This window comes from Tenrec ecaudatus, chromosome 15 (assembly GCF_050624435.1).
Source record: "Tenrec ecaudatus isolate mTenEca1 chromosome 15, mTenEca1.hap1, whole genome shotgun sequence".
Taxonomy (NCBI): Eukaryota; Metazoa; Chordata; class Mammalia; order Afrosoricida; family Tenrecidae; genus Tenrec; species Tenrec ecaudatus.
Window position 1 is genome coordinate 114,374,986 of NC_134544.1, and position 26,966 is coordinate 114,401,951.

Genomic DNA, 26,966 nt, shown 5'->3' on the forward strand with positions numbered 1-26,966 from the left:
AGACATTATTTAGATGCGTTACGTAACTAGTGAGCTAATCTCAAAGCAACCAGGCCTTCCGCAGAGGGCGGGTGTGTGCGAGGGGGCATGGCTGCTCCAGAAGTGTTGAGCACCAAACAAAGTGAAATTGCTTCAGCGGGTCCGTTGGTCTTAGAGAACTCTCTCTGACTTGGCAGAAGATGGTGAAGGACCACTGATGGATTCTTCAGATCTCCAATTTTCCTCTCGGGCTTGTGATGAAAAAAACAGATATAAGAATGGCTGCCACCTGGCCATGTTGTTTGTGAGGTGACGGCAGACTCTGACCTGCAAGAGGGGTGCAGTCACTGGGAGCCATGCATGGCACGGAAAGAGCAGGGGGCTTGTGTGGGAAATGTGTTTTACCAATGGGAAAATACATGCTAACATTGGAAAAGTTTCATGGCATTATTCCAGATGAAGCTCCAGCCACGGTTGGCTCCCAGAAGGGGTTCAATGCATTTGTCAAGAAAGAACTGAATCGCCTGTCTTGATCCAAATGACTTAAGTAGACATGACTGCAACATATACCAAGTCTTTGGAAAGTCTCTGTGCACGGTCATTGCAACTGAACCATGTGATGCCAACAACCATGTCACGCATACATTTGGACAAAAGCAGATGGTTTCACAGCCTCCGGTTTCAGGAGTTGCTGAATGATCTTGACTCTGAGTACAGTGATCTTGTCTATCACTGTGAAATACAGTAGCTGATTCACAGGAGCATGTTCAGGAGGTTTTACGAACTGTGGGATGAAGTTATGGAGTTGAAGAGAAAACATGTCAGGACACTCAACAGTGGCTGGGTGATTTCGTGTTCGTGGTGGACACTTCCATGGACACTACTGCTCTCATCTGAACCTGAAGCTGCGGGGCCCCGGCCAGGCTTGGCTCCCTGTTTTCAAACATGAAATAATTTGAAGTTAAATCAGGTCTGTGGAAAGTATAACTTGAAAAGACTTCAAGACTTGATGATTTATAAAAATAAGAGTTGATGATATGAATTCTTGATATATTTGAAATCCAAAATGGCGGATTAGAACAGCAATCAAAGCCATATATATCTCATTTCACCATAATCCGGTGCATTTCACCACTCTGGAAGGACAGAGCCTCCTGCAATACTTGAGTATGCTGGTAAATGATGTACAAAACTAATCGAGGCATTTAATGAAGGATTCAAGGACATGAAGAGTAAGCAAATGGAATTGAACACTTTTGGTACACCATGCAATGTGGAAGCAGCTGATATGTCTGATAACCTGCAAGACACGATAATTCAGCTGCAAAGTGATGATGAACTGGAAGCTAGACAACAACCTCGCACTGCTGGCAGTCTGGAAATATTACCTAAACAAGCATGAACGTCTCACTTTCGGGAGACATGCATTCAAACACACATCGGTGTTCAGAACAACTTACTCCCGTGAGCAGTTCTTTTCAACACTTAACATTACCGAGTCAATTGTGATCCAGACCAGCCTCTTGTGAGGAGCAACATCATCCACACCAACTAACACCAAAGGCCTCATCAAAGAGAAGTGGTCCCAGCCATCACGTTGTTGTCAGGTGCCATCGAGTCGGCTCCAACTCATAGCAACCCTATAAACCAAAGACTGACACACTGACTGCTCCTGCGTCAGCCTCACAATCGTTCTATTGTTTAAGTCCATTGTCGCAACCACTTGTTGAGAGCCTTCCTCTTTTCCCGCGCCCCTCTACTTTCCCAAGCATGATGTCCTTCTCCGGGGGCTGGTCTCTCCTGACCAAAGGACATGAGACAAAGTCTCATCATCCTTGTTTCTAAGGAGCATTCTGGTTGTACTTCTGCCAAGACAGATTTGTTTATCTTTGGGCATTCTATGGCACTTCAGTATTCTTCGCCAGCACCATAATTCAAACACCCCGATTCTTCTTAGATCTTCATTATTCTACGTCTGAAGAAGAGTCGAGGTGCTTGGATTACGTGGTGCTGGCAAAGAATATTGTAAGTATCATAGACTGTCCAAAGAACAAACATTAGGGGTGTGCTGATGAAATGCATGACAAAACATCGCAGGCTAATTATTAAATTGATAATTCTGTACGGCCTGTGAATGATCTTATAAATACCCAATTGCCCCTTTGCAGAAAAAGCGTCCCCCACCTCTGGTCTAAAGTAATATACTGTCTAATGTTCTATACTGTTTTTTTCTTGCTAGCCACTGAGCAAAAAAATGTTGCTGCTGTTAGGTGACTGAGTTGACTCTGACTCATATCAACCCCATGCACAATGGAAGACAACTGTCCATCCCCATGCCATCCTCAGAATGGTTCTATTGGAACCCATAGCGGAAGCCACTGTGTCTATTAGAACCTTGCTGAGAGTACTGCACTTTTCCACTGGCCCTATGCTTTTCCAAGAATCATGCCCTTCTTCAGGACTGGTCTAAGATGTCTAAAGTATAAAAACAGTCGCACCATCCTTACTTCTAGACCCATTCTCGCTGTCCTTCTTCCAAGAGGGATTCATTTATTTCACAGAAGTTCATTATATCGTCAATATTCTTCACTAACAGCCTAACTCAAAGGCATCAGTTCTTGAGTTCTCCTTGGTAACTGTCCAGCTGCCCAGTGCATATGAGGCCAGCCAGACCCCCAGGACTTCTGTCAGGTGCACAGCTTAGGTTTTTAACACTTTTAAAACATCTTTTTTGAAGCAGATTTTCACAATGCAATATGTCGTTTGAGTTCTTGAACACTGTTTCCGTAAAGATTGGTTGTGGGTCCAAGTAAAAGAAATCCTTGACAATTCCAGTCTCTCCTCCCTTTCTCAGAATGTGTCCCGGTCCAGTGGAGGAGTTTTGCTTTCTTGTGTTGTAATGCAATCCACGCGGAAGGCTGTCACCATTGACCATCACTAGTACGTGCTTCAAATTCTTTTTGCTTTCAGCACGCGAAGTCATGCCATCTGCATGTTCCAGGGTGTTAGTAAGTCTTCTTCTGATCCCGGTGTCATGTTACTCTGCATGGGCTCCAGCTTCTTGGGTCAATAGCTCAGCCTATGGACTGAAAGAGTATGGTGAAATGCACACCTCTGACCCACACCTTGCCTGATTCTAAACCATCTTGCTCTGTTTGAACGGTCACTTCTTGGTTTATGTATAGGTTCCACATAAACACAAGAAGTGTTCTGGAATTCCCATCCATCTCAATGTGATCTATCATTAGCTATTATCCACACAGCCAATAAAACACAAGGGAGCATCGTGCTGCTGTTCTCTGCTTTCAGCAAGATCCATCTGACATCACCAATGACATCTCTCCTTCAATAGCCTCTTCCGAATCCAGCTTCAAATTCTAGCAGATTCCTGTTGATGCCCAGCTGCAGCCACTTTCAAATTCTCTTCGGCAAAAATTTTACTTGCATGTGATATTAATGAGATATTTTCCATATGTTGTTGAATCATCTTTCATTTAATGGCCACAAATATGGATCTCCCCTAGTTAGTTAACTAGTTAACTCTCTTCCAGATTTCTTGGCGTAGATGAACAAGCACCTCCAGTATCATATCAGTTTATTAAAGTATTTTGAATGGCATTTTCTCAATTCCTGGAGCCTCTTCTATAAGCAATGCCTTCAGTGTAGCTTGGACTTCTTCCTTCAATACCATTGGGTCTCGATCATATGCTATCTACCTCCTGACTTACTGGCTTTGTATTTCTTCTGTCGTCTTTTGATGAATCCTGCATCAGTCAATATTTTGTCTGTAAAATCATTCAATATTGATGCTAAAAGATTGAATATTTTAGTTTTTTTACATTTTCATTTTGAGGAAATGTCAAGCATGTTTTCCCTTTTGGCTTGTGTGTGTGTGTGTGTGTGTGTTTATAAATTTATTTATGGATGACAATTATTTTGCTTCTTTTAGGACTGTTTTCCTTTTCTTTTTTTAAAGTCATTTTATTGGGGGCTCATACAACTCTTATCACAATCCATCCATACATCAATTGTGTAAAGCACATTTGTACATTCATTGCCCTCAACATTCACAAAACATTTGCTCTCCACTTAAGTCCCTGGCATCAGCTCCTCATTTTCCCCTCCCTCCCCGCTCCCCCCTACCTCATGAGCCCTTGATAATTTATAAATTATTATTTTGTCATATCTTGCACTGTCCGATGTCACCCACTTTTCTGTTGTCCGTCCCCCAGGGAGGAGGTTATAAGGAGATCCTTGTAATCAGTTCCCCCTTTCCAACTCACCCTCCCTTCACCCTCCCAGTATCGCCACTCTCACCACTGGTCCTGAAGGGATCATCTGCCCTGGATTCCCCGTATTTCCAGCTCCTATCTGTACCAGTGTACATCCTCTGATTTAGCCAGATTTGTAAGGTAGTGTTGGGATTACAATAGTGGGGGTGGAGTAAGCATTTAGGAACTAGAAGAAAGTTGTATGTTTCATCGTTGCTACACTGCTCCCTGACTGGCTCTTCTCCTCCCTGTGACCCTTCCGTAAGGGAATGTCCAATCGCCTACAGATAGGCTTTGGGTCTCCACTCTGCACTCCCCCTCATTCACAGTGATATGAGTTTTTGTTCTGATGATGCTTGATCCCTTCAACACCTCGTGATCACACAGGTTGGTGTGCTTCTTCCATGTGGGCTTTGGTGCTTCTGAGCTAGACGGCTGCTGTTTATCTTCAAGCCTTTAAGACCCCAGACACTTTATCTTTTGATAATCGGGCACCATCAGCTTTCTTCAACACATTTGCTTATGGCACCTGCTTTTTCTTCAGTGATTGTGTCGGGAAGATGAGCATCAAGGAATGCCAGTTTAATAGAACAAAGTATTCTTGCATTGAGGGAGTACTTGAGTGGAGACCCAATGACCATCTGCTACCTTGATACTAAATCTATACATACATGCACATAGATCTATTTCCACCTTCTCATAGCTAAGGATATGTACGTATGTACGTGCCTTTACTTAGACCTCTATAAATGCCCTTCACCTCCTAGCCCCTTTGGGCTTTCTAACACCAGATCTTTGCACATTTAATTCTGGTATTTACTTTGTCTTCTTGGGCCACCTTTTGACATTTTCTGTTCATTTTTAATGTTATAATTTCTTCCTTTGGCTTTAACTATTCTATGCTACAGAGCAAGTTTCAGAGTCTCTTCTTATCTTTGTCTTTGATATCTCTATTGTGTTAAAAAAAATGGTTGCAGTAATACATTGACAGGAAGCTGCCAGAAGTTCAAGCTGCATTTAGAACATGTGGAACAAGGGATATCTTTGCTGTTATCAGAAGGCTCTTGGTCAAAAGCAGAGGATAGTAGGAAGATGCTTGCTTGTGTTTATTGACTATGCAAAAGTAGTAAACTATAGAAAACATTGTGAATCATGGGAAATCCAGAATGCTTTAATTGTGCTCATGCAGAACCTGTACACAGACCAAGAACCAGTCATTCAAATGGAGCAAGGGAGCACTGCATGGGTCGGAATTCGGAAAGGTAGGCAGATCTGCTATAGAGAACGTTTACAACAAAGACACAAGACATCTAATGGAACGGGTATGGATAATAATCCTTCAACCCTGAGCTTCAGAAGAAAGGATAAAGAAGCTTCAGAAGAACAGAGAGAGAAGTGGACTGAATCTTGACCAGGAGACAAGCTGACCAAGAGCAGTGAGAGTGGGGACAGGCAAATTGTCAGCTGGCCTGATATGGCCGAGCCATGTTGACGTTTTGAAAACAGCATTTGATGTAGAAACGGTTTGACAACACAAATGCACATGAGTGGCTGTGTCCCATACCTCATCCACCCAGCAGTCAGTGACACCCACTGCTCCCCCGCCCCCTCCCCACACGCACACACAACTGCTACTCTGCCTGTGGTCAGAGCATGGATCGGAGGCTGGGTACAGCACCCTGAGGTCTGGACGTGCTTAAATCCTCTCTCTTTAGACCAGCAAACTGTGCCATGTTAGGTCCTTGGCAACCCCTGGGTGTGCCGGAAGTCCTTCCATACCAGTTGCCCTACCACAAGTGCCCTATGGGGCTAAAAGAGTTCTTTTTTTCAACACCCACAATCACCTCAACACCCCTGAGCCAGTACAAACCATATTGGGTGCCATGTCTCCAGTTAACATTGAGGCCAGTGAGAACTGCACCTAGGACTGGACATCCCCTTCCCCAACCCCTTACCCCCAAACCCTGCGAGCTCTTAGGCTGGCAGGAGGAGTTGACTCATACCAGGTTCCCAGCCCCCCACTTTTCTCAAATCTGGGCCCTGCCCCTGCCCCTATTTGCTCCTTTCCTAGTTTTTTTTTTTTGGGGGGGTGGTGGTGGTGGTGTTATTCTTGTTTTTCTTTATCTCTTCCCTTATTTTTTAATTCCTTCTTTCTCTGCTCTATTTTTTTGTTTGTTTCATTCAATTTTTCTTTTTCTCTTTCCGTTCTGCTTTCTTCACTCTTCTCTTTTCAATCCTCCTTAGTTTTACGTATTATATATTTTCTGTTTCTTTGTCTTTATTTTTCTTTTCTTTTTTGTTATTAAATACTATTTTATTTATTCTGACTGATATCTTCCCACTTGCTATTTTATTTTATTATTTTCTTACTCTTGCTGTTTGTTCTCCACACCTTCCCATAGGCCAGAAACAGAAATTGTGCCTCTCTGACCTAGCCACACTGTACCTGCTACAGTCCCACCCACTGGGCAGGCTCACAACCCGCCTGAACTGCCTGACCATCAGCAAGCAACATCAGGCAAACATGCCCTCAACTGTGGTGTGCACAGACCAAACAGAAAAGGCTGCACACATTCATGTTCTCGATGACAACCACCAGGAGATAGGCAATGAGAGCCAAAGAATACGCTATAGTATAATCATCAAGGAAATACAAAGAAAATAGCATAGCAGTGCCTTGGTGACAGCAGAAAATTTCAACACACACACACACACACAACACACACACACACACAACACACACACACACAACACACACACAACACACACACACACACACACACACACACACAAGACTGAGTGACTCAAATAAGTGATCAAAATACCCAACCAGAAACATTTTCTCAGAAAGAAATGGCATTGGAACTACCTGATAAGGAAATTAAAGAATGAGTTTTAGCTTGTTTCAACAAATGGAGAGAGTGATCAAGAAAGCTGTAGAGGAAAACCAGGAAAACAGAAAAAAAAAAACTTCAGGCGAATTATGGAAATGACCGAACAAAGTAAATGAAAACTAGAAACCAAACAAAAATAACCAATGGAGTAGAATTGAATCAATGGAGGGCCAAGTTAATGAGCCGGAAGACAACTCTCTTCCAGTGAAATATAAAACTTTGAAAGAAAAAAAAGCTTCTTGAACTGTGGGTCGAGACCCCACCCCCCTGGGGTCCTGTAACTGAGTGTGGTGGTGGTGGTGGGGGGGGGAACAGGAACATTTGGTGACAGTAAAAGGCTTTTGAATGTGTAATGACTAAAAATTAATTCAAAATCAAATACATATTAAGTCTGAGGTATTTATGGAATGCTTAACTAGGTTGCAAATTTATCTGATGAAAAGGCGTTTTGAGTGAAAAAAGTGTAAGCAGCCCTGGATTCAAAGGGACACCAAGTTCAATTGGCTTAACCGTCCACACGGACAACACTCTGCATGCTGCTTTGATGAGCAGTGACAAAGGGCTTCCAAGTTCATGAGTGGCCATATCAAGTGCAACTCTTGGTTTCTCCCTGTCCAAAGGAAACGAGTGTTGACAACTGAAGACACATGGAAACAATTAGCCTAATGCACCAATTGACCACGAGAGCTTCAAGCCTGAGGCCAGAAAGACTAGTTACCATTTCCAACGGCTCTGAAAGGGATCATATTAGAAGTCTTGGGCCAAGTCCGGGAAAATGATTGAACAACACTCAAAATCATACAAAGGGCCAAGCTTCTTTGTCAACGAGAGATGGGTTGGAACTCTTGAGATGATGACCTTCCAAATTCACACTGAACTCACCTCCCCTCCCTCCCTCCCCCCCGCCCCATGACCTACTTTTCAGTCAAACAACAGGTAAGTCTACGGAAGTAACAACAACCCTAGTGAGGTACCCACGCCTTAGAATAATCCCACACTATTTGAGATCAAAAGGGTGGCATTTACCTAGGGACAGAGTTCAGAAAGTTAAGGAGGAAAAGGTGTGATGGAAACACAAATAGAATTATGTAGCCCATAGCTGTAAGATCTTAGAGATCATATAGGGTGGTCCAGATCCAATAGTATCCCCTCAAAATATGTGTCAACGTAGCTAGGACACAATTCCTGGTAATCTGTGCTTGTCCTCGATTTTGTGATCAGATGCAAGTCTCCTCCATTTTCTGGATGTGCTGCAAATCCTACCTTCTACGTTTACAAGGCAAGGTCTTTGCGGGGTACCTAAGAGGGTATGACACAAATCACATCCACACTCGAGTCACACCCTTGCTCGGATCACATCTTTTATCTTACATGCAGTGAGTAAAGAGTGCAGGGACTTCACAATCACCAAGAAAAATCGTGGGGAGCAGCACACTTCCTTTGGTCCCCGGGTCTTTGCACTGAGAACCTTGTAGAGCTTGGGGAAGACTGAAGTCAAGACCCTTGGCTATCTCTAAGGAATGCCAGGTCCACAGGTTTTGAGACAATGACCTTCCAAACCCAAAAGGGAGAGACCAAGGGAGCCTTTTTTAATGTGGAGCTGGAACCCTGAATCCAGACTTTTAGCCTTGCAAATTCTGAGGGAATATATTTGTTTGTTAAAACCATATGCTTATGCAGCTGACAGGAATTAATGGAAATCCAAATGAAGGTCAAGCATGATAGTGGGACAAGAGGAAAGTAAAAGGAAACAGAGGAAAGAACTAGGAGGCAAAGGGCATTTATAGTGGTCTAAATACAGGCATTGTACATATGTAAATATGTTTATATATAACAATAGGGAAATAGATCTATGTGCATATATTGATATGTTAAGTACTACGGCAGCAGACGGACATTGGGCCTCTACTCAAGTACCCCCTCAACACAAGAACACTTTGTTCTAATAAGCTAGCATTCTGTGTTGTTCACCTTCCCCAAATGTTGCTGAAGGCAAAATGGGTGCATAAGCAAATGTGGTGAAGAAAGCTGATGGTGCCTGGCTATCAAAAGATATAGCATCTGGGGGCTTGAAATCTTGAAGATAAATAAGTGACCATTTAGCTGAGAAGCAACAAAGCCCACATGGAAGAAGCACACCAGCCTGTGTGACCATGAGGTATTGATGGGATCAGGTATCAGGCATCAAAGACGCAGAAGAAGAAGAACAACAACATATATATATATATATATATATATATATATATATATATATATATATATGAATGAGGTGAGGGCAGAGGGGAGACCCAACACCCATCTGTAGACAATTGGACATCCCCTTACAGAAGGGTCACAAAGAAGAGATGAGCCAGTTAGGGTGCAGCATAGCACCAACAAAACATACAACTTTTCTCTAGTTCTTTAATGTTTCCTCCTCCCCACTATCATGAGCCCAATTCTATCTTACAAATCCAGCTAGATCAGAGCATGTACATGGGTACTGATAAGAGCTGGAAACACAGGGAATCCAGGACAGATAAACCCCTCAGGACCAATAATGAGCATAGCAATACAAGGAGGGGAAGGGGAAGGGGAAGGTATGGGGAGAAAGGGTGAACTGATCACAATGATTCACATATAAGCCCCTCCCAGGTGGGCAAACAGCAGAAAAGTGGGTGAAGGGAGACAGCAGTTGGTGTAAGACATGAAAAAAAATTATAAATTATCAAGGGTTCATGAGAGAGGGGTGGTCATGGTGGGGAATGATCTGATTCCAAGGGCTCAAGTAGAAATAAAATGCTTTTAAAATTATGATGGCAACATATATACAAATGTGCTTGACACAATGGATGGATGGATGAATTGTGACAAGAGCTGTAAGAGCCCCCGATAAAATGATTAAAAAAAACCAAACAAAATTATCTGCTTGCAAGAATTCTGTTATAACAGCACTAGATAATTAAGACGCAGGAAAATCTCCTTGCTTTGCAGACTAGGAAATTGAAAACAGAAATGGTTAATGGACTTTCCCTAGTGTAAATAAGCATTTAAAATCAATTTTGGCATTGAACGTTTAGATTTTCTAATTCCACAGACACCATCGAAGACAAAATCAAAGAATGGGTGCAAGGCTCTTACTGAACTGCTTCCATGAGTTGCAGTCATCTTTATAAAGATATTGGATCCTGGGGACCGATTACAGTCATCTACATGTGACCTCCTCCCTGGGGGACAGACAACAGAGAAGGGGAGAAAGGGAGGCGCCGGATAGGGCAAGATATGACAAAACAATGATTTATAAATTATCAAGGGCTCATGAGGAGGGGGAGCGGGAAGGGAGGGGAAAAAGGAGGACTTGATGCAAAGGGCTTAAGTGGAGAGTAAATGCTTTGAACATGATGAGGGCAAAGCATGTACAGATGTGCTTTATACAATTGATGTATGTATGTGTATGGATTATGATAAGAGTTGTATGAGACCCTGATAAAATGTGTTTTTAAAAAGATGTTGGATCTTGAGGTGCATGTTTATTGGTTATCATTTATGTAGCTGGTAAGACGATTTTAAACACCGTAATTAATTGGAACAGATAAGAACTAATTGAATGGCTACAATGCTGCTGACTGTTTCGAATAAAACTCTTATTATTTTTCAACTAAGAGACTCCTCATGCTCTGTGTGTACAATCTCACATGATCAACCTTACCCAGGTGGGAGAAAAGAAACCCAGTTAAAGGCGATGGTGAAAATTCGAAGGTACTTGAGTTTTTGAATTTCAGATGGGATTTCTTTGATAGGATTATTTCTCAGTTTTAGTACTTGTAAATGTTTCAGACAAAACACCTGGGGGAAAGAACAGAGAAACAAATGTAAGTAAAATAAAAATAATAAAATCTTTAAAAACTATTGCAGTATAATTGGTATACTAATGTTAACTTAAAGTATTATACATCTCAGTAAGTACCACTAGAAAGCCTTCAAAATAAGTTACCAGCATTAATATGTCTGATGTGGTAAAACAGTAAAAAGTGCTGACTCTGTATGTTCTTGACTTAAAAATGATACTTCTCTAAATAGGAAAGTGACCTGTGTGATCAAGTTCATGGTGCCACGAGCCAATTATGTAGTAGTGATGAGGGAGAAAGAAAATACCTGGCAACCAGATGAGTGGCATTCATCTTAGTGATGAGGAGGTTGTCGGGCATACTAACCAGGTTGTCCTCACCTTCCTAATCATTTTCTATAGACTGATTTTTCACATGAAATAAAATAGTGACTATACCATTGAAATGTATGACCTGTGCTTGACTATAGAGTCTTTCTCTGTTGTGAGTCTTCATAAGGTCAAATAGCAGCGCTCCTGAACATTAAATCACATCTTTTTAATCAAACCACTTACCTACAGCCATTGAGTCAATACTGACTCATAGTCATCTTATAGGACGGGGTAGAACTGGCCCCCTGTGAGTTTCCGAGACGCTTACTGTTTACAGGAGTAGAAAGCCCTGTTTTCTCACCAGGAACAGCTGGTGGTTTTGCAATGTTGAGTTTTCAGATAGGAGCCCAACATGTAACCAGTATAGAAATACCGATTTTCTCAACTAAACCCCAAACCACTGTCATCCAGTTGACCCCGACTCGCCAGAACAATGTGATCCTCATTCTTGCAGTGAAGAAGTGTTAAGTCCTCCAGGTTTCTTTTTCATTTTCAAGCTTGCTTTGGCTATTCCAGATCCCTTAAATTTCCATCTGAATGTCAGGAGCAGCTTGTCAGTTTCTACCAAAAAGGCCCTTGGGTTTTCATGGTGATTGCACTGAATCACGGTCATCAAGCTTGGGTGTTCTGCATGTAAACAGGAGCATGATGAAAGAAACCCAGTGTGGCCCACAGTTAATCACACTGGCTAACTGAAAGCACATTGATTTAAACCCACCAGTGGCTGTGTGTTAGGCTGGGTTCTCCACGGCAGCAAAAGCATGACTCTCGTATGTATGTGTATGTATGTAGAAAGAAAATTATATCAAGAAATGGCCTGAGTTGGGGAAGTGGGTCAATCCAATCCGGCTCAGATTCCTGGGCTGTAAACTGAAGGCTTCTCCTGACTCCTGTAGATGCAGAGGCTGTTACCAGGAAGTTGGTAGATGAAGGAGTAAGATTACAGGTTGGTGGATGCTGCACTATATGAATCTGAGATTGGCTGAATGAATGCCAGGTTGGCAGTCCACTGAAGGTGCCTGGGACTGGCAGGCAATATACCGGGAACAAGAGGTCTACTAACCAGAAGAAGGGCCCCAATCCGGCAGAATCAGCTAGATTCCACACATTGTCAATTCAGAGTGGGCCACACTGAATTAAACCTCCTTTAATTGTAACAAGCTATGACCAGATTAAGGAGATCTATTTTCCCCACAATTGCTCATGTTTATGCATCCATTCGCTCATGTTTATGCATCCATTATATCAATTGCTGTTGAGTTCATGCTAACTGATTACCATATCTTTCTCCCATGGGTGCATACACAGGGAATTTATTTACACCTTCTGTAAGGTCTCTCAGGAATGTTATATGGTTTTCAGACGTGTTGCACTTTAAATGTTTTGTATGCTCTTGTTAATAGAATTGTTTTTAGAGTTTTATTAGAATCGCTGTCAGCATTTAGAAATAGGCCGAGATTTATTTCTGTCTATTGACCTTGTATGCTACAACCTGGGTGAGCTAGTTCATTCCTTCTAATGGCATTTGGGAGCCCTGTGGTGTACACACCTGGCTGCCAGCCCCGAGGTTTGCAGTTAAAAATCACCAGTGACTTAGCACGGGAAAGACAGACTTTCTACTCCCATAAGGGGGTTCAGCCTTGGAAACGTGCAGGGCCCGTCCTACCCTGTCCTATGGGGTCACTATGAGGAGGCACCCACTCGATGGCAGTGAGTTTTTAGTTTTTAGTGCCATTTTGGTGGATTCCCTAACTACTCACAGGTAGGACAGGTATGTAAGACGGTGTCACCTGCAAATGGAGAGACTTTCACTTTTTTTAGTTAATCTGAAAGCCTTTTACTTCTTGTTCTTGTCTAATTTCCTTGGCTAAGAGTGTTGATAGAAATAAATGTTCCAGACCTTAGGAGGAAAATTTTCATTCTTTCACCAGTAAGTAGGCTACTGGCTGCGAGTGGTTTATAGATCCTGTTTATGAGGCTGAAGCAGGATGAATCTAATGTTTATTCCTGAATCTACAGAGGTAATTGTGCAGTTGGATTTGGGGCTGCATTTTACGTGTTGGTTTCTATATGGCTACTGGGTTTTGTCTGTAGTGTTCTTCTTTGGTGACAGTGGCACGTGACTGGGCAGTGCTTCCCGCTGTCGCACACACAGGCAGTTGGCATTGCAACTGACACAATGGCACCTAACAGCGCCAACTTTGCTTTGCATCAATTGAGTGTTTTCTAGGGTCACATTTTAATATTTTTACACTAGTTATTTTAAGTTCTTTTCTTAATAGTTGCTTCAGGGGTGACAATATACTCAGACAACTTATCAAAATGTATTTCATATTTATATTAATCCTATCCTGTTTCCCTGAAAGTAAGACATCCCCCGAAAATAAGACCTACTTACAGTTTTGCCTCTTGATGAAATATAAGGCATTCCCCCCAAAATAAGACCTTCCCCAAAAATAAGGCCCCCCGAAGCTACCATAACTCTGGACTCTGGGCCACGTAGCTTGCTGTTAGCCACAGCACAGCAGGAGCAGACAGGAAGTGCGAGGTCTCTTTTAATAAAACAATAAACAATAAATGTGTACCGTATTCTTCTTCATGGAAAAATAAGACAACCCCTGAAAATAAGACCTAGCGAATCTTTGGGAGCAAAAATGAATATAAGACACTGTCTTATTTTCGGGAAGCAGGACAGTGAGATCTGATGGTGTGACCCCACAGAGACTCTCTCTTCCTTCTGTGCCATAATTGTTACCCATGTTCCAAACCCAACCGGACACTGCGCCCATTGTTAACGGACGTCACGACAGAGGAAGGGTTTTCATGCTAACCTGCTGTTTCCTGTGTGCGGTTCTCACCAGTCAGTGACTGGGAGTGCCACCTGGAGTCACTTTCTTTCTCTCAGCTTGTCTCCAACCACGTCCTCTGCGCTGAGACTGTCAAATTTACACTCTTTCTACAGCGTTCATACCGGACGACAACGTTGCGTATTCTTTCCTTATCACCATATCTCATTTAATTCCATGCAAATAGAATGATAAAACCTGCAGTCTTTTGTAGCTAATTTTTTATTCAACTTAATTTTTTGAGAGTTATTCATGCGGTTGCATATATGTATTTGTTCGTTCCTCTTTAAAATTGCAAAGTAGACTACTCTTGTATGTCTATATCATGATTAAAAAAATTATTCCCTTATTGATAGATAACTAGATTATTTCTGAGATTTAGCTCTATGAATAAAGTTGCTATGAATATTCTTTTTTACTGCTTTTCATATTTGATAACTTTTTGTTTAAAACATTTGACATTAAATGAAGGTAGGTAAAAAAAATTACTGCTATGGATTTGTGGAAATCTTTTTTGAAAATGATTTTATTGGGAGCTATCACATCAGGCAGTATTGTACAATTGCTGGGACAATCAATTTCAAAATGTTCTCTTCCTTCTTGAACTCCTTGATACCAACTCACCTTTATCCTCCCTTCCCCCTCTGTACCCCCCAGGAACCTTTATTCCTCTTGTTGTCTGTGTAGGCTCATCAATCCTGGGTTTCATATACCAAAGATCATATAACAGAAATTCAATAGGGCTACCCACGATGAAAATCTATATCTGAGATAAACCCCAATATAGAAAAAACAAAATACACAGAGAAAAATTTGAAAACTAAATCAGGCCCAACATGTATCAGAGGGGGACCAACTGACAAGGCTTTAACCATTCAAGTCAGGTTTATTATCTTGATCTCCTATAGTCATCTCTCCAATGCACTCTGCTTGGTAATTGGTTACTTCACATCCCTAGAGGGGATTCTGGGGAGGTTTATTTCTGTTGTGGATCTCACAAATGTATTTTGGGTTTTCACTGTCATTCACATGCTTTCGCCGATGAAAATCTCACAATTTAGGCTGTATTACTATTTCCTCCCTTGGCTTCAGATTATATGATTTATAATCTTTGGGTCACTGAAGTTGCTGTGCTTCTTCCGTGTGGACTTAGTTGATGTCTCACTTAGCTGGCTGCTTGTTTAGAAACAAGCCTTTAAGACTCGAGACACTATTTTAGCTGACAGCTGGGCACCATCTAATTTTTTCAGGACACTTTGCTATAGCACCCATATCTTCCGGAGGGTGAGTATCGAGCAGGGCCATGTGCGGGAACCTTTTTGAAAGAAAAATATCATGTACTACTTGCTGAATATATTTAAACCGTTTAATTGTACGATATGTGAATTATATGTCAATAAAACTGTTAAATGTTTAAAAGAAAGAAAAATATCAAAGTGTAAAGCTATTTTTTCTTTTTGATATTATAATTCACATACCATACAATTTATTAGTTCAATCATATTACGAAGAATTGTTCAATCATTACTACAATCAATTTCAGAACATTTGCTGCTCATACTTAATAGTTGGGGGCTCCCCATTTCCCCCCCCCACCTCCCCTGGCATCCTCCTATGTAGCTATTAATGCAGGTCCTGTCTATAGATTTACCTATCCTGATTTCATCTACAGAAAGCACACATCACACAAACAGGAAGCAAACGGAAGCAAACCAACAATGGTGACAAAACAAAAGAGAAAAACCTCCATTGATAAAAAAAGCAGAACATACCAAAAACTGAGACAACTTTAAAATGGGTCAAAGGGAGGTCAACTGATAAGGTGTTACATTTCAATCTAACTACACCGGCCACAATGGACTTCGCCGCGCTCGGTCTGATAGCAAGTTTGTTCACTATGGGCAGAGGGGACTCACCCGAGTTTTAGTTCATGTGGGGACCCTGAAAATAGATTTGGGGCTTCCATAGTCATCCAGAGCCTTCTGAAAGCCAGGTGTTCATAATTTAAATTCTGATACCATTCCCACCTTTGGACTTGGATTTTATTCTTTGCAATCCTCGGATGACAGAGGCTGGCATGCTTCTTCCACGTGGACTTAGTTGATGTCTCACTTAAATAGCTGCTTGTTTTAAGACAAAGATTGGCATATCCTCCCTCCAGGTCTAAACACTTCAGAAGGCAGTATTGCCATCTGTTTAACTCTTATCCAAAGAATTCTGCACACTTTGCATTAGATTATGTCACGCAGTAGTTTGGCGGCATGCTAAGGTACACAAATCATATTCTCTTTAAATGTTCTATGAGTTGGGAAGTAAGCAACACCAAAAAGTCTAAAAGGGCAAGATTAGGCATATAGAGTAGATCGGTAAATGTGTCCAATAAAATGATCATAAAACAACCTCTGCTGCTTATGAAGGATGAACAGATGATTTGTCATGATGGACAAGAATTCCCTGGCACAAGTTCCCTGACCTTTTTCTCACGAATGCAGTCTTCCGTTTTCTTAAAACATCTTCTTAGTCAGCCTTCATGATTTCCCTGTGTGCTTGGACAAAAGCTACCAATATTACTGATTCAAATCCCCGCAGTCACCGGGAATTGAATGTAAGTGGCCCAACCGATCCCTTCATAAGTCACTGTTTTGATGGGATCTTCCTGAAGGAGCCTTAGGAAACGAATATGCATGTACTGGTATTACTAAGAGAGCGTCTCTGCAGCCATCACTGATCAAAGAGACAAGTTTAGACATTTTGTTTACAAGAAACCTGTGCCTACATAAACTGAAACCCCAGTAGCCATACTCCTTTTTACATTTAAAATTGTATTGACATATAATTTACATATCACGCAATTCAATGGTATTTCAAAATGTGCAATTATCGCCACAGTCAACTTAGCAATATTTTAAAATTTACCCTCATAGATAAAATTATTAGTCTGAACACCATCCCCGGGGTTTGTTCTTTGCTTAGAGAATTAGCTGGAATATGTATATGAATTCAACTTTCCAGTGTTACCTCTGAAGTTAATTCTCAGAGGATGTAACTTGGGCTGGAAGCTCAGTAACCCAGTGCTTTTAACAGGGTTATCTTGGACTCCTTTCTAACCTCACAACTAAGAAAGAACAACTTCTGCTGGAAGCACATTCAGCGGTTACCCACCACTACCTGTCCTATTACAACCTTCTAGCCCATACATTGATCCATCTAACCAAACCAACGTAGACTCTAACTGGGAGTGGTCCTGTAGGACCGAGCAGGACTGCAGCTTAGGTCTTCCGGAAGTCTTCACGAAAGCCGAGTGCTCCTCCTTTCTCCTGTGAGAGAGCTGGTGACCCCCATTGTGGGTCGCTCAGTGAGTTACAGCTCCAGAGTCGGCTGCTGTACTGGAGTTGGAATCGGGCTTAACCACTGTGCTGGCACTGAGTGATTTTTTTGTCAGGAGACTTAAAAGCCTGGTGTTTTTCATCTCATCGTTTACTATGCATGTTTTAAGGTCCAACCAAGGTCCAACTTTTAAAGGTGGTGATAGGAGAATGTTTCTTACACATTTTTCTTTGACTTCTCCTATCTTCTCCTGCCTAGTCCCAGTTAGACATATTAGGTAGATAACTAAATTTCATCAAAGTAAGAGACATTGGATAAATAAAAGACACTGTTTGCTGAGTTACAGACACTCCTATTACAACCTCACATTGTTCAGGGCAGTTAATGTGAAGCCCTAAGATCACATTAAAGTACTAAATAGCTTGGTCAAATTAAATTGCATGTAAGTTTAGTTCATTCTATTTCCATCTGGCAGGCTAACGTCAAGGCTAATCCTGTTGGATTTAACACAAGTTACAACCTTACCTATTTTAACCCAAGTTTGCCTCCTTTTCTTTAGAGAAAATAAGTTGGAATTAATATAGGTTACTTCCCTCAGCTCATGTTTTTTACTCTCCCTAGGATATTCTATCTCCTTCATATCTCTAGCACAGTGTTCCAAATTCATTGTGTTTGATGTATTTTTAGATGTCATGATCAATTAGCTTGAAGAAATAGAATCAAAATATTTTATTTTACTATGCTCTATTTAATTTACTATAGAGCCTATGTTCCTATAATGAAATAGATGTGATAAATTGAAGATAAATCATATCTTCAAGAAGATATGAAATTTAAGGACCCATTTTTCTTTAACCAAAGAACTCGTTTTAAAAGAATATGCTGAACTTCAAAATATTGATATTCAGAAACATTATTTCAGTACCGTAAACCTCACTTTAAAAAATCTAATTCTATTCTTCTTCTGCCTGTTTCTAGATTAAACTATTTTATCAGGCTCTGTCTCTTGCATCTTGAATGCAAAAGTGGTATTAATTCCATTCACACTGACCCTTGGTCTTCCATGCATTGGCTTTGCACCATGCTCATGACCAAGCAGCCTACCTTCAATCCAACCCTTCCAAGACTGGTTATTACCAATTTCCATGGAATATTTTAGAGATAGCCATACAACAAAGATAGGCACTTTAAAACAAGGTTTATTAAATTTAATTACTTTTTAAAATAATCAATTTTTACTTTTATAAAGAGGTATACTTATTAAACGCTATCTTAATGGATCCCTTAACCTATACATTATTTTCTTACTAAAATATCAATAAGCTTTTTCTCAGTCTATTTAGAATAAAGATGAAATTAATGTGATGAATCAAGATCCCTATATTCCTGGGAATTGTTTCAATTTGTTCTCATCAAATCAACAAAAATTGTGCTATTTGTTAGAAAAGTAAAAATTATTCTCCCTTGTGAAAATAAGAAGAATATTGTAGAGAAAGTATGGAAAATGTATGTCTTCAATATTATACACTTGAACTTGGCAGCAGATCAATTTACTTAGTCCATTTATCAAAACTCAATCTTCCACATGTCAATTCACGATGCAACCAATTATTCAGTGAACACTGAACCAATGACTAAAAACACTAGAAGCACAATCTGTCATCATGACTCATAATGGCTCATTTATTTAAATGTCATTGAATTAAAATGATAGCCATATCTGACTATCCTGTATATTTTAATAGCTAGTCTATGCTATTCCAGCATATGGTGGCTATAATTTGTTTTCATGTCACATTATTTTGGCATGAACCTTGTTTAGGAAATTTCCAATGACCACCTAGAAGAGGTTTACCTTCGTTTCATTCACTGCTCAAACCTAATGAGAACATATCTGCTAGTCTGACTATAAGAGTCACTGAGGATTATGTCATGGAATTTTCCAAGAAAGAAGTATTGTACTTTGGGTATTTCTGAAAATAAGTCGTTGTAGATGTGATTCAAAATGTATTTACCTGATAGTAATTCAAGAGTATTAGGAGGGGTCTAGTTTTGTAAAGGTTATAAGTAATAACAAGAAATTACATAACAGTGTTTCCATAATAAAAATGAACTCACTTCCGTGGGAAAGTAGGAGAGGTCATTAAATGACAGATTGAGATAAACCAATTGGAGAGCCAACGGTGTTAAGTCTGGACAATTGATGATAAAAAAACCCTAGAAGAGATTGACAAGAGATAAGATGTTCATTTTTCATGTTCAAAATGTTTGTGCAATAATAAAGCAAGCACAGAATGAAGCGACAATGTTTGACACAATATATAAGAAGTCTGCATTTGTCTTCTACACATTCCCTGTGATAACAATATGCTTTTAGATATGTCCGGGATAGAAACAAATAGAAAGAGTGGGCTTGTGTGGCTAGTATTGTGTTACATGTGGAACAGGCTTGCTACTTAATCATTTATTTTAATCTCTGTTGTTTTCTTGTTTCTATGTCTATTTCTTGGCCATACATCTATTAACCTAATATATATCTACAACTTCTTACTCAGATACGCCATTTTCAGATTGAAAAACACATGTCTGGTCTCCTCCGAATCATAATGGCCAAGCAAAGTGGAAACCTGTGTTTCTTAATGAGGATAGAATCACTTAGAGTCCATTGGGAACCAAGCAACTCTTCTCGTGGAGGCTCAACCTTCAGCATGTAAGTGAATGGAGGTAACCATCAGTGCCTAGGCCATGGGATGCACTGCATTGAAATAAAACATTTTGAGGGTAAAACCCTCAGAATTGCCAATACTAAGTTAAAGGCTACTCTATTATTAAAACATTAGCATTTGCAAATATCCATGGGTTGGTAAAACAAACAGGTATTTGTTCTTCTTAAACAACTTTCTCTGTAGAACTCAAGCTCTCTCGCTGCTCTGGAGTTGGCTTAGGGTCATAACCACCCTATATGGCAGAGGGGAACTGCTTCTTTGGGTCTCTGAGGCTATAATTTTTTTAAATCATTTTATTAGGGGCTCATACAACTCTTATCACAATACATACATACATCAATTGTGTAAAGCACATTTGTACATTCATTGCCCTTATCAGTCTCAAAACATTTGCTCTCCACTTAAGCCCCTTGCATCAGAAAATCATTTTCCCCCTCCTTTCCCGCTCCCCACTCCCTCATGTACCCTTGATAATTTATAAATTATTATTTTATCATATCTTGCCCTGTCCGACATCTCCCTTCACCCACTTTTCTGTGGTCCATCCCCCAGAGAGATGGTCACAAGTAGATCCTTGTAATCAGTTCACCCTTTCCAACCCACCCTCCCTCGACCCTCCTAGTATCGCCCCTCACACCACTGGTCCTGAAGGGATCATCTGCCCTGGATTCCCTGTGTTTCCAGTTCCTATCTGTACCAGTGTACATTCCCTGGTCTAGCCAGTCTTTCAAGGTAGAATTGGAATCATGATAGTGGGCGGGGGTTGGGGTGGGATGGGAGGCATCTAGGAACTAGAAGAAAGTTGTATTTCATCGTTGCTACACTGCACCCTGACTGGCTCATCTCCTCCCCGAGACCTTTCTGTAAGGGGATGTCCAGTGGCCTACAAATGGACTTTGGGTCTCCACTCCACATTCCCTACCTCATTCACTATGATAAGAATTTTTGTTCTGATGATGCCTGATACCTGATCCCTTCAACACCTCGTGATCACACAGGCTGGTGTGCTTCTTCCATGTGGGTTTTGTTGCTTCTGAGCTAGATGGCCACTTATTTACCTTCAAGCTTTTAAGACCCCAGACGCTATATCTTTTGATAGCCAGGCACCATCAGCTTTCTTCGCCACATTTGCTTATGCACATGAGGCTATAAATCTTTACAGGACCAGGCATCCTCACTTCCTCCTGGCTGGTGGTTTTGAACTGTTGATTTGCAGGCAGCGAGTCAACGACTATTCATAGAGATTCTACAGGACAAGGTAGAACTCCCCCTGCTAGTCTCTGAGGCTGTCCCACTTTGCAGGAGACGGAAACCTTGTCTTTCTCTTGTGAAGCAGTTGGTAGTTTCAAACTGCTGACCTTGTGGTTATCACTATGCCACCAGGATTCTTTTTGCAGCACTAGGGTATGCTAAATTATGTGGGAGATGTGTTTTAATAATCCCTAATCATCCCATTTAATAAGCTTAGACTAACAAGTAACTCACATTCCAAAGCCTGGAATTACCATCAATTATCAACTCACTTCACTCAGATGTCTGCTGATAATAAACTGTCTATTCACTCACAAGGTGTCCAACCAGTAAAGGCCTTCCTTGACCAAGCTCTGTCTCTTCTACTTGCTTCATTTTCCATCATAGTTCACTTACTCGCAGGTCATACTACAAGGTGTGAATGTGTTTGTGTTGTGTGTGTGTGTGTGTGTGTGTGGTTTATGAACACCCTTCCCCATTCCATGAAAAGTAAAAATTTTCATAAAATACACATTTTTCCTTTCCTTCACTCTGATATATTGTGAGCTATTTGGCTTATCGACTCTGTGTAGAGTGGGTTCTTAATCATTACTGGCTGAATGAATGACTATCTCAGACCTTCATATTTCCTCACGGAATCCCAGCAACCAGCAATTTTTGCTGTGGGCACAACATACCACCAGAATACCTTGGTACTCTGCATGTCTCTATTCCTATCCCATCATAAAACCTCTGTTCTGAGTTCTGACTGAAGGGATGTAGAGAACTAAATATCATGAAGAATGTAGAGGCTTTATCAGTCTCTTGAATTACACTAGTCCCCTTTTAGCACTTAAGCAACAACTGTGCATTATATTAAGCAATACATTTGTTGTATGTAAAGGCCATGCTCATTAAAATGTTGTGCCTGTAACAAGCTTACAAGATAGACCAGGGTTGATGACCCTAAATTATTTTATTATGCAGTAAATTTGGGAAGGAACGAAGCCGAAAAGAATATCTGAAAATGCATGCAGCCCAAGAAAACATGGCAAAGTACTACAGTGAGATGTGCAAGAAACTGAAGTTAGAAAACCAAAATAGACACACACAACTGATAGTTCTCAAACTGAGGAAAATGGAAAAATAATTCAAGCCTTGTGTTTCCATATTCAAAGGTTCCATGGGCAAAAAAGGTGAATGGGACAGAAAGCATCAAAAGAACATAGAAGAAATACACAGAGTTCCAAAAAGGCACTGATTCAACCACTGCGGGAGACAGTGTATGACCAAGAGCCCCTGGTAATGAAGAAAGAAGTGCAAGCCATACTAACCAAAACACAAACTCAGGACCTTTGCGTCAACTCTGACTCATAGCAAGCCTGCAGGTCCGGATAGCACAGGGTGGGTGTCTGAGACTGTAACTCTTTACGGAAGTAGACAGCCTCATCTTTCTTCCACGGAGTAGCTAGTGGTGTCGAACTGCTGACCCTATAGTTTGCAACTCAGTGTGTAACCAACTATACCCTAGGGCTCCTAAAAGCCACTCTCACGATATCAGCAAATACTAACATATAGTAGGAATCGATGGAATAACAACTGAGATGCTTCAATAATTTAGACACTACACTACCAACCAGCTGGAAGATATCTATATTACTCACGTCCATTCCAATGAATGTGGAAAATATCTAATAATATCATTAATTTCACATGCTGGCAGAGTTTTCGTAAGAGAAGTCAAATATGCCTACAGTCATATTGACAGGGAACTGTCAGAAGCTCAAGCCAAATTCAGGAAGGAACATAAAACATTGGTGCTATCAGGTGGATCTATGCAGAAAGCAGAGGTACTAGAAATTATATATCTTTCTTTTATGAGCTACACAAAGGTGTTTGAGAATCATAACAAATTATAGACTATATTGCAAAGAATGGGAATTGTGGAACGCTTAATCATGCTCATGTGAAACCCGTATGTAGATCAAGAGCAATTATTCAATTGCAGCAAAGAGGTATTAATGGTTTAAAACCAGGAAAAGTATGCATGAGGGCTGTGTCCTTTGGCCCTACTTCTCTGTCACTGTGTGTCAATGTGTCGGAGACCACCTGCTGAGGGGCTGAACTGCACAAGCAGATACCTCCACTTTGTCCTTGATCATGAGCTAGAGTACAACGGATTTTAACTGCCAGGGGAGCACTGACTAATTTTATTTTTCTGAAAAGAGGGCAGTTGGCCAAATTAGTTTCGGAACCTATGGTCTATATGAGGAGTAAGGAACTGGAGACATTGAGCTGTACGAAGAAAAACGCGGTATGAAGTATGAAGATTGGAGACAGGCTCATTAACTACACAGGCAGGTGTGCAGGTGACACAAACTCTGCTTGCAGAATAAAGATGACATGGACAATTACTGAGGAAATCAACTATAACAGCATGGGTTCCTCCTGAACAGCAAGACAACGGAAACCCTTAAAATGGGCCAGCAAACAAAATCACAACAGATGGCAAAGAAAGTGAAATCAGAGAATTTTATTTTCTTGACTCAACAATCAATGCCTATGAAAACAGCAGTCAGGGGAGGGAGGGAAAAAAAAAAAGAGGACCTGATGCAAGGGGCTTAAGTGGAGAGCAAATGCCTTGAGAATGATTGGGGCAGGGAATGTATGGATGTGCTTTATACAATTGATGTATGTATATGTATGGATGGTGATAAGAGTTGTATGAGTCCCTAATAAAATGTAAAAAAAGAAAAGAGGAGAAAAAAATGATTAGGGCAAAGACTGTACAGATGTGCTTTATACAATTGATGTATGTATATGTATGAACTGTGATAAGAATTGTATGAGCCCCTAATAAATTGTTAAAATTAAAAAAAGAAAACAGCAGTCAGTAAAAAAAAAATCAAACAAATGGAGCAACAAAAGATTTCCTACATGTTAAAAATGTCACTGTGAAGACTAACCGGTGCCTGACCTAAGTCTTGCTACATTCAAGCTCCTCATAAATATACAAAACCAGACGATGTAAAAGAAAGGTTTGAAGAATAACATTTACATTGTGGTGTTGTCAAGGAATCTAGATTATTCCATGAACTTTCGAAAGAACGAACAAATCTGTCTTGGAGGAAGTACATTAAGAATGCTCCCTAGAAGCCCAGATGAAAAGATTTCCTCTCAGTTCCTTTGAGTGCATCATTAGGACCATGATATTAATCGTGGTAAATTGTTGTGGTTTGTGCCATCGAGTTGGTACCAACCCATAGCAACCATATGCAAATTAGAGCCGAAGACTGCGATTGTTCCCATGCTTACACCCATGGTTGCAGTCAAGGTGCCCATCTGCCTCCTTGAGGGCCCCCTCTCCTGTGCTACCTTTCTACCAATCACGATGCCCTTCTCCGGGAACTGCTTTCTCCTGACAATGGGTCCAAAATATGTCTCACGAAGTCTTGGATCCTTGCCTCTAAAAGACACTCTGGCCATACATCTTCCAGGACAGATCAGATTGTCCTTTGAAAAGTCCATAGTACTTTCTTTTTTTTAAAATCATTTTATTGGGGGCTCATACAATTCTTATCACAATCCATACATACATCCATTGTGTCAAGAACATATGTACATTTGTTGCCATCACCATTCCCAAAACACTTGCCTTCTATTTGAGCCCTTAATATCTGCTGCTCATTTCCCCGCTCCCTCCCCACACCCCCTACCTCATGAACCCTTCATCATTCATAAATTATTATTTTGTTATATATTACACTGTCTAATGTCTCCCCCTGCCCTCTTCTCTGCTGTCCCTCCCCCAGGGAGGAGGCTATACGTAGATTCTTATAATCAGTTCCCCCTTTCTACCCCACATTCTCTCCACCCTCCAGGCATCGCCACTCTCACCCCTGGTCCTGCAGGAATCATCTGTCCTGCATTCCCATATCCTTCTCCAGCACTACAATTCAAAGGCATCCATTCTTCAGTCCTCCTTATTCAATGTGCAACTTTCACAAGTATATGAGGCAATTGAAAATATCATAGCTTGGGTCAGGTGTATCTTAGTCCTCAAAATACTAGTCTTGCTTTTCAACACTCTAATGAGGTCTTGAGCAGTAGACTGTCCAATGCAATTCATCTTTTGACTGTTGCTTCCATGAGCACTGATTGTGGATCCAAACAAAAAGAAATCCTTGACAACTTCGATCTTCATTTATCAAGAGGATACCTACTAATCCAGTTGTGAAGATGTGTGTCTTCTTTACAATGAGTTTCAACCCATATTGAAGGATGCAATCCTTGATCTTCGCCAGCAAGTGCTTCAATCCACCTTGTTTTCAACAAGCAAGGTTGTGTCATCTGTGTTATCGCAGGTTGTTAATGAACTTTACTCCAATTTTGATGTCACATTCTTCTTTATATAATTTATCTTCTCTGATGATTTGCTCAGCATAGACTGAATAAGTATGATGAGAAGATGCAACCCTATCACACACCTTTCCTGATTTTAAACCATGCAATGCCCCCCACCCCGTTCTAGATGACAATAATCGAGTGTTTTAGAATCCCCATTCTTCTCAAGGTTATCTATACTTTGCTCTGACCCACACAGTCCAATGCCTTGGCATAGTCAACAAAACGCAAACATCTTTCTGGAATTCTTTGCTTTCAGCCAAGATCCATCAGGCATAAGCAATAATATCCTTTGTTCCACTTCCTCTTCTGAATCCGGACTGAACCTCTGAAATCTTCCCTGTCAATGTACTGCTGCAACCATGGTTGAACCATCTTCAGAAGAATTTTGCTTGCTTCAATGGTAATGTTCTATAATTTGAGCATTCTGTTGGGGTCACCTTTCTTTGGAATGGGTACAAATATGGATCTCTTCCGGCCAAAATTGCCGATCACAGACAAGTAGATGTTTTCAGTGCTTCATCAGCTTCTTGAAACACTCTAATCGGTATTCCATCAATCCCTGGAGTCTTGTCTTTTGATTAATTCTTTTAGTGCAGCTTGACCATCTTCCTTTAGCCCCATTCGTTCTTGCTACTTCTTGAAATGATGGAATATTGACTAGTTCTTTTAGGTACAGTGACTCTGGGTAGTCTTTCCATCGTCTTTGGCTGTTTCCTGCACCATTCCATATTTCCCCCCATAGAATCCTCATGACTGTAAGTCAAGATTTGAATATTTTCTCTTCACTTCTTTTAGTTTAAGATATGCTGAGAGTGTTCTTCTTTTTAGGGTTCTAACTATAGGTCTATGCACAGTTCATTAGAGTATTTTACTTTGTCTTCTGGAGTTGCCCTTTGGAATTTTCTACTCAACTCTTTATTGCTATCATTGCTTCCTTTTGCTTTAAATACTCTGTGACTAATAGCAAGTTGCATCATCTCTTGAAATCCACTTTAATCTTGTCTTTCTTTCTCGTCTTTTTAGTGACCTTTTGCTTTCTTCGTGCATGATATTTTTATGTCCTCACATTTCAACAGGTCTTCTGTCAT

General features: G+C 40.7%; 1 protein-coding gene across 1 annotated transcript in view; it reads right to left on the reverse strand.

Moving 5' to 3' along the window:
* LRRC63 (leucine rich repeat containing 63) overlaps positions 1-26,966 on the reverse strand; it is an 81,673-nt gene that overhangs the window by 17,117 nt on the left and 37,590 nt on the right. The window contains exons 6-7 of the mRNA XM_075532840.1: positions 19,634-19,732; positions 10,833-10,969 (exon numbers count right to left, since the gene is read on the reverse strand). Coding sequence (XP_075388955.1) covers positions 10,833-10,969; positions 19,634-19,732 — 236 coding nt within the window. The remainder of the gene's footprint in view (positions 1-10,832; positions 10,970-19,633; positions 19,733-26,966) is intronic.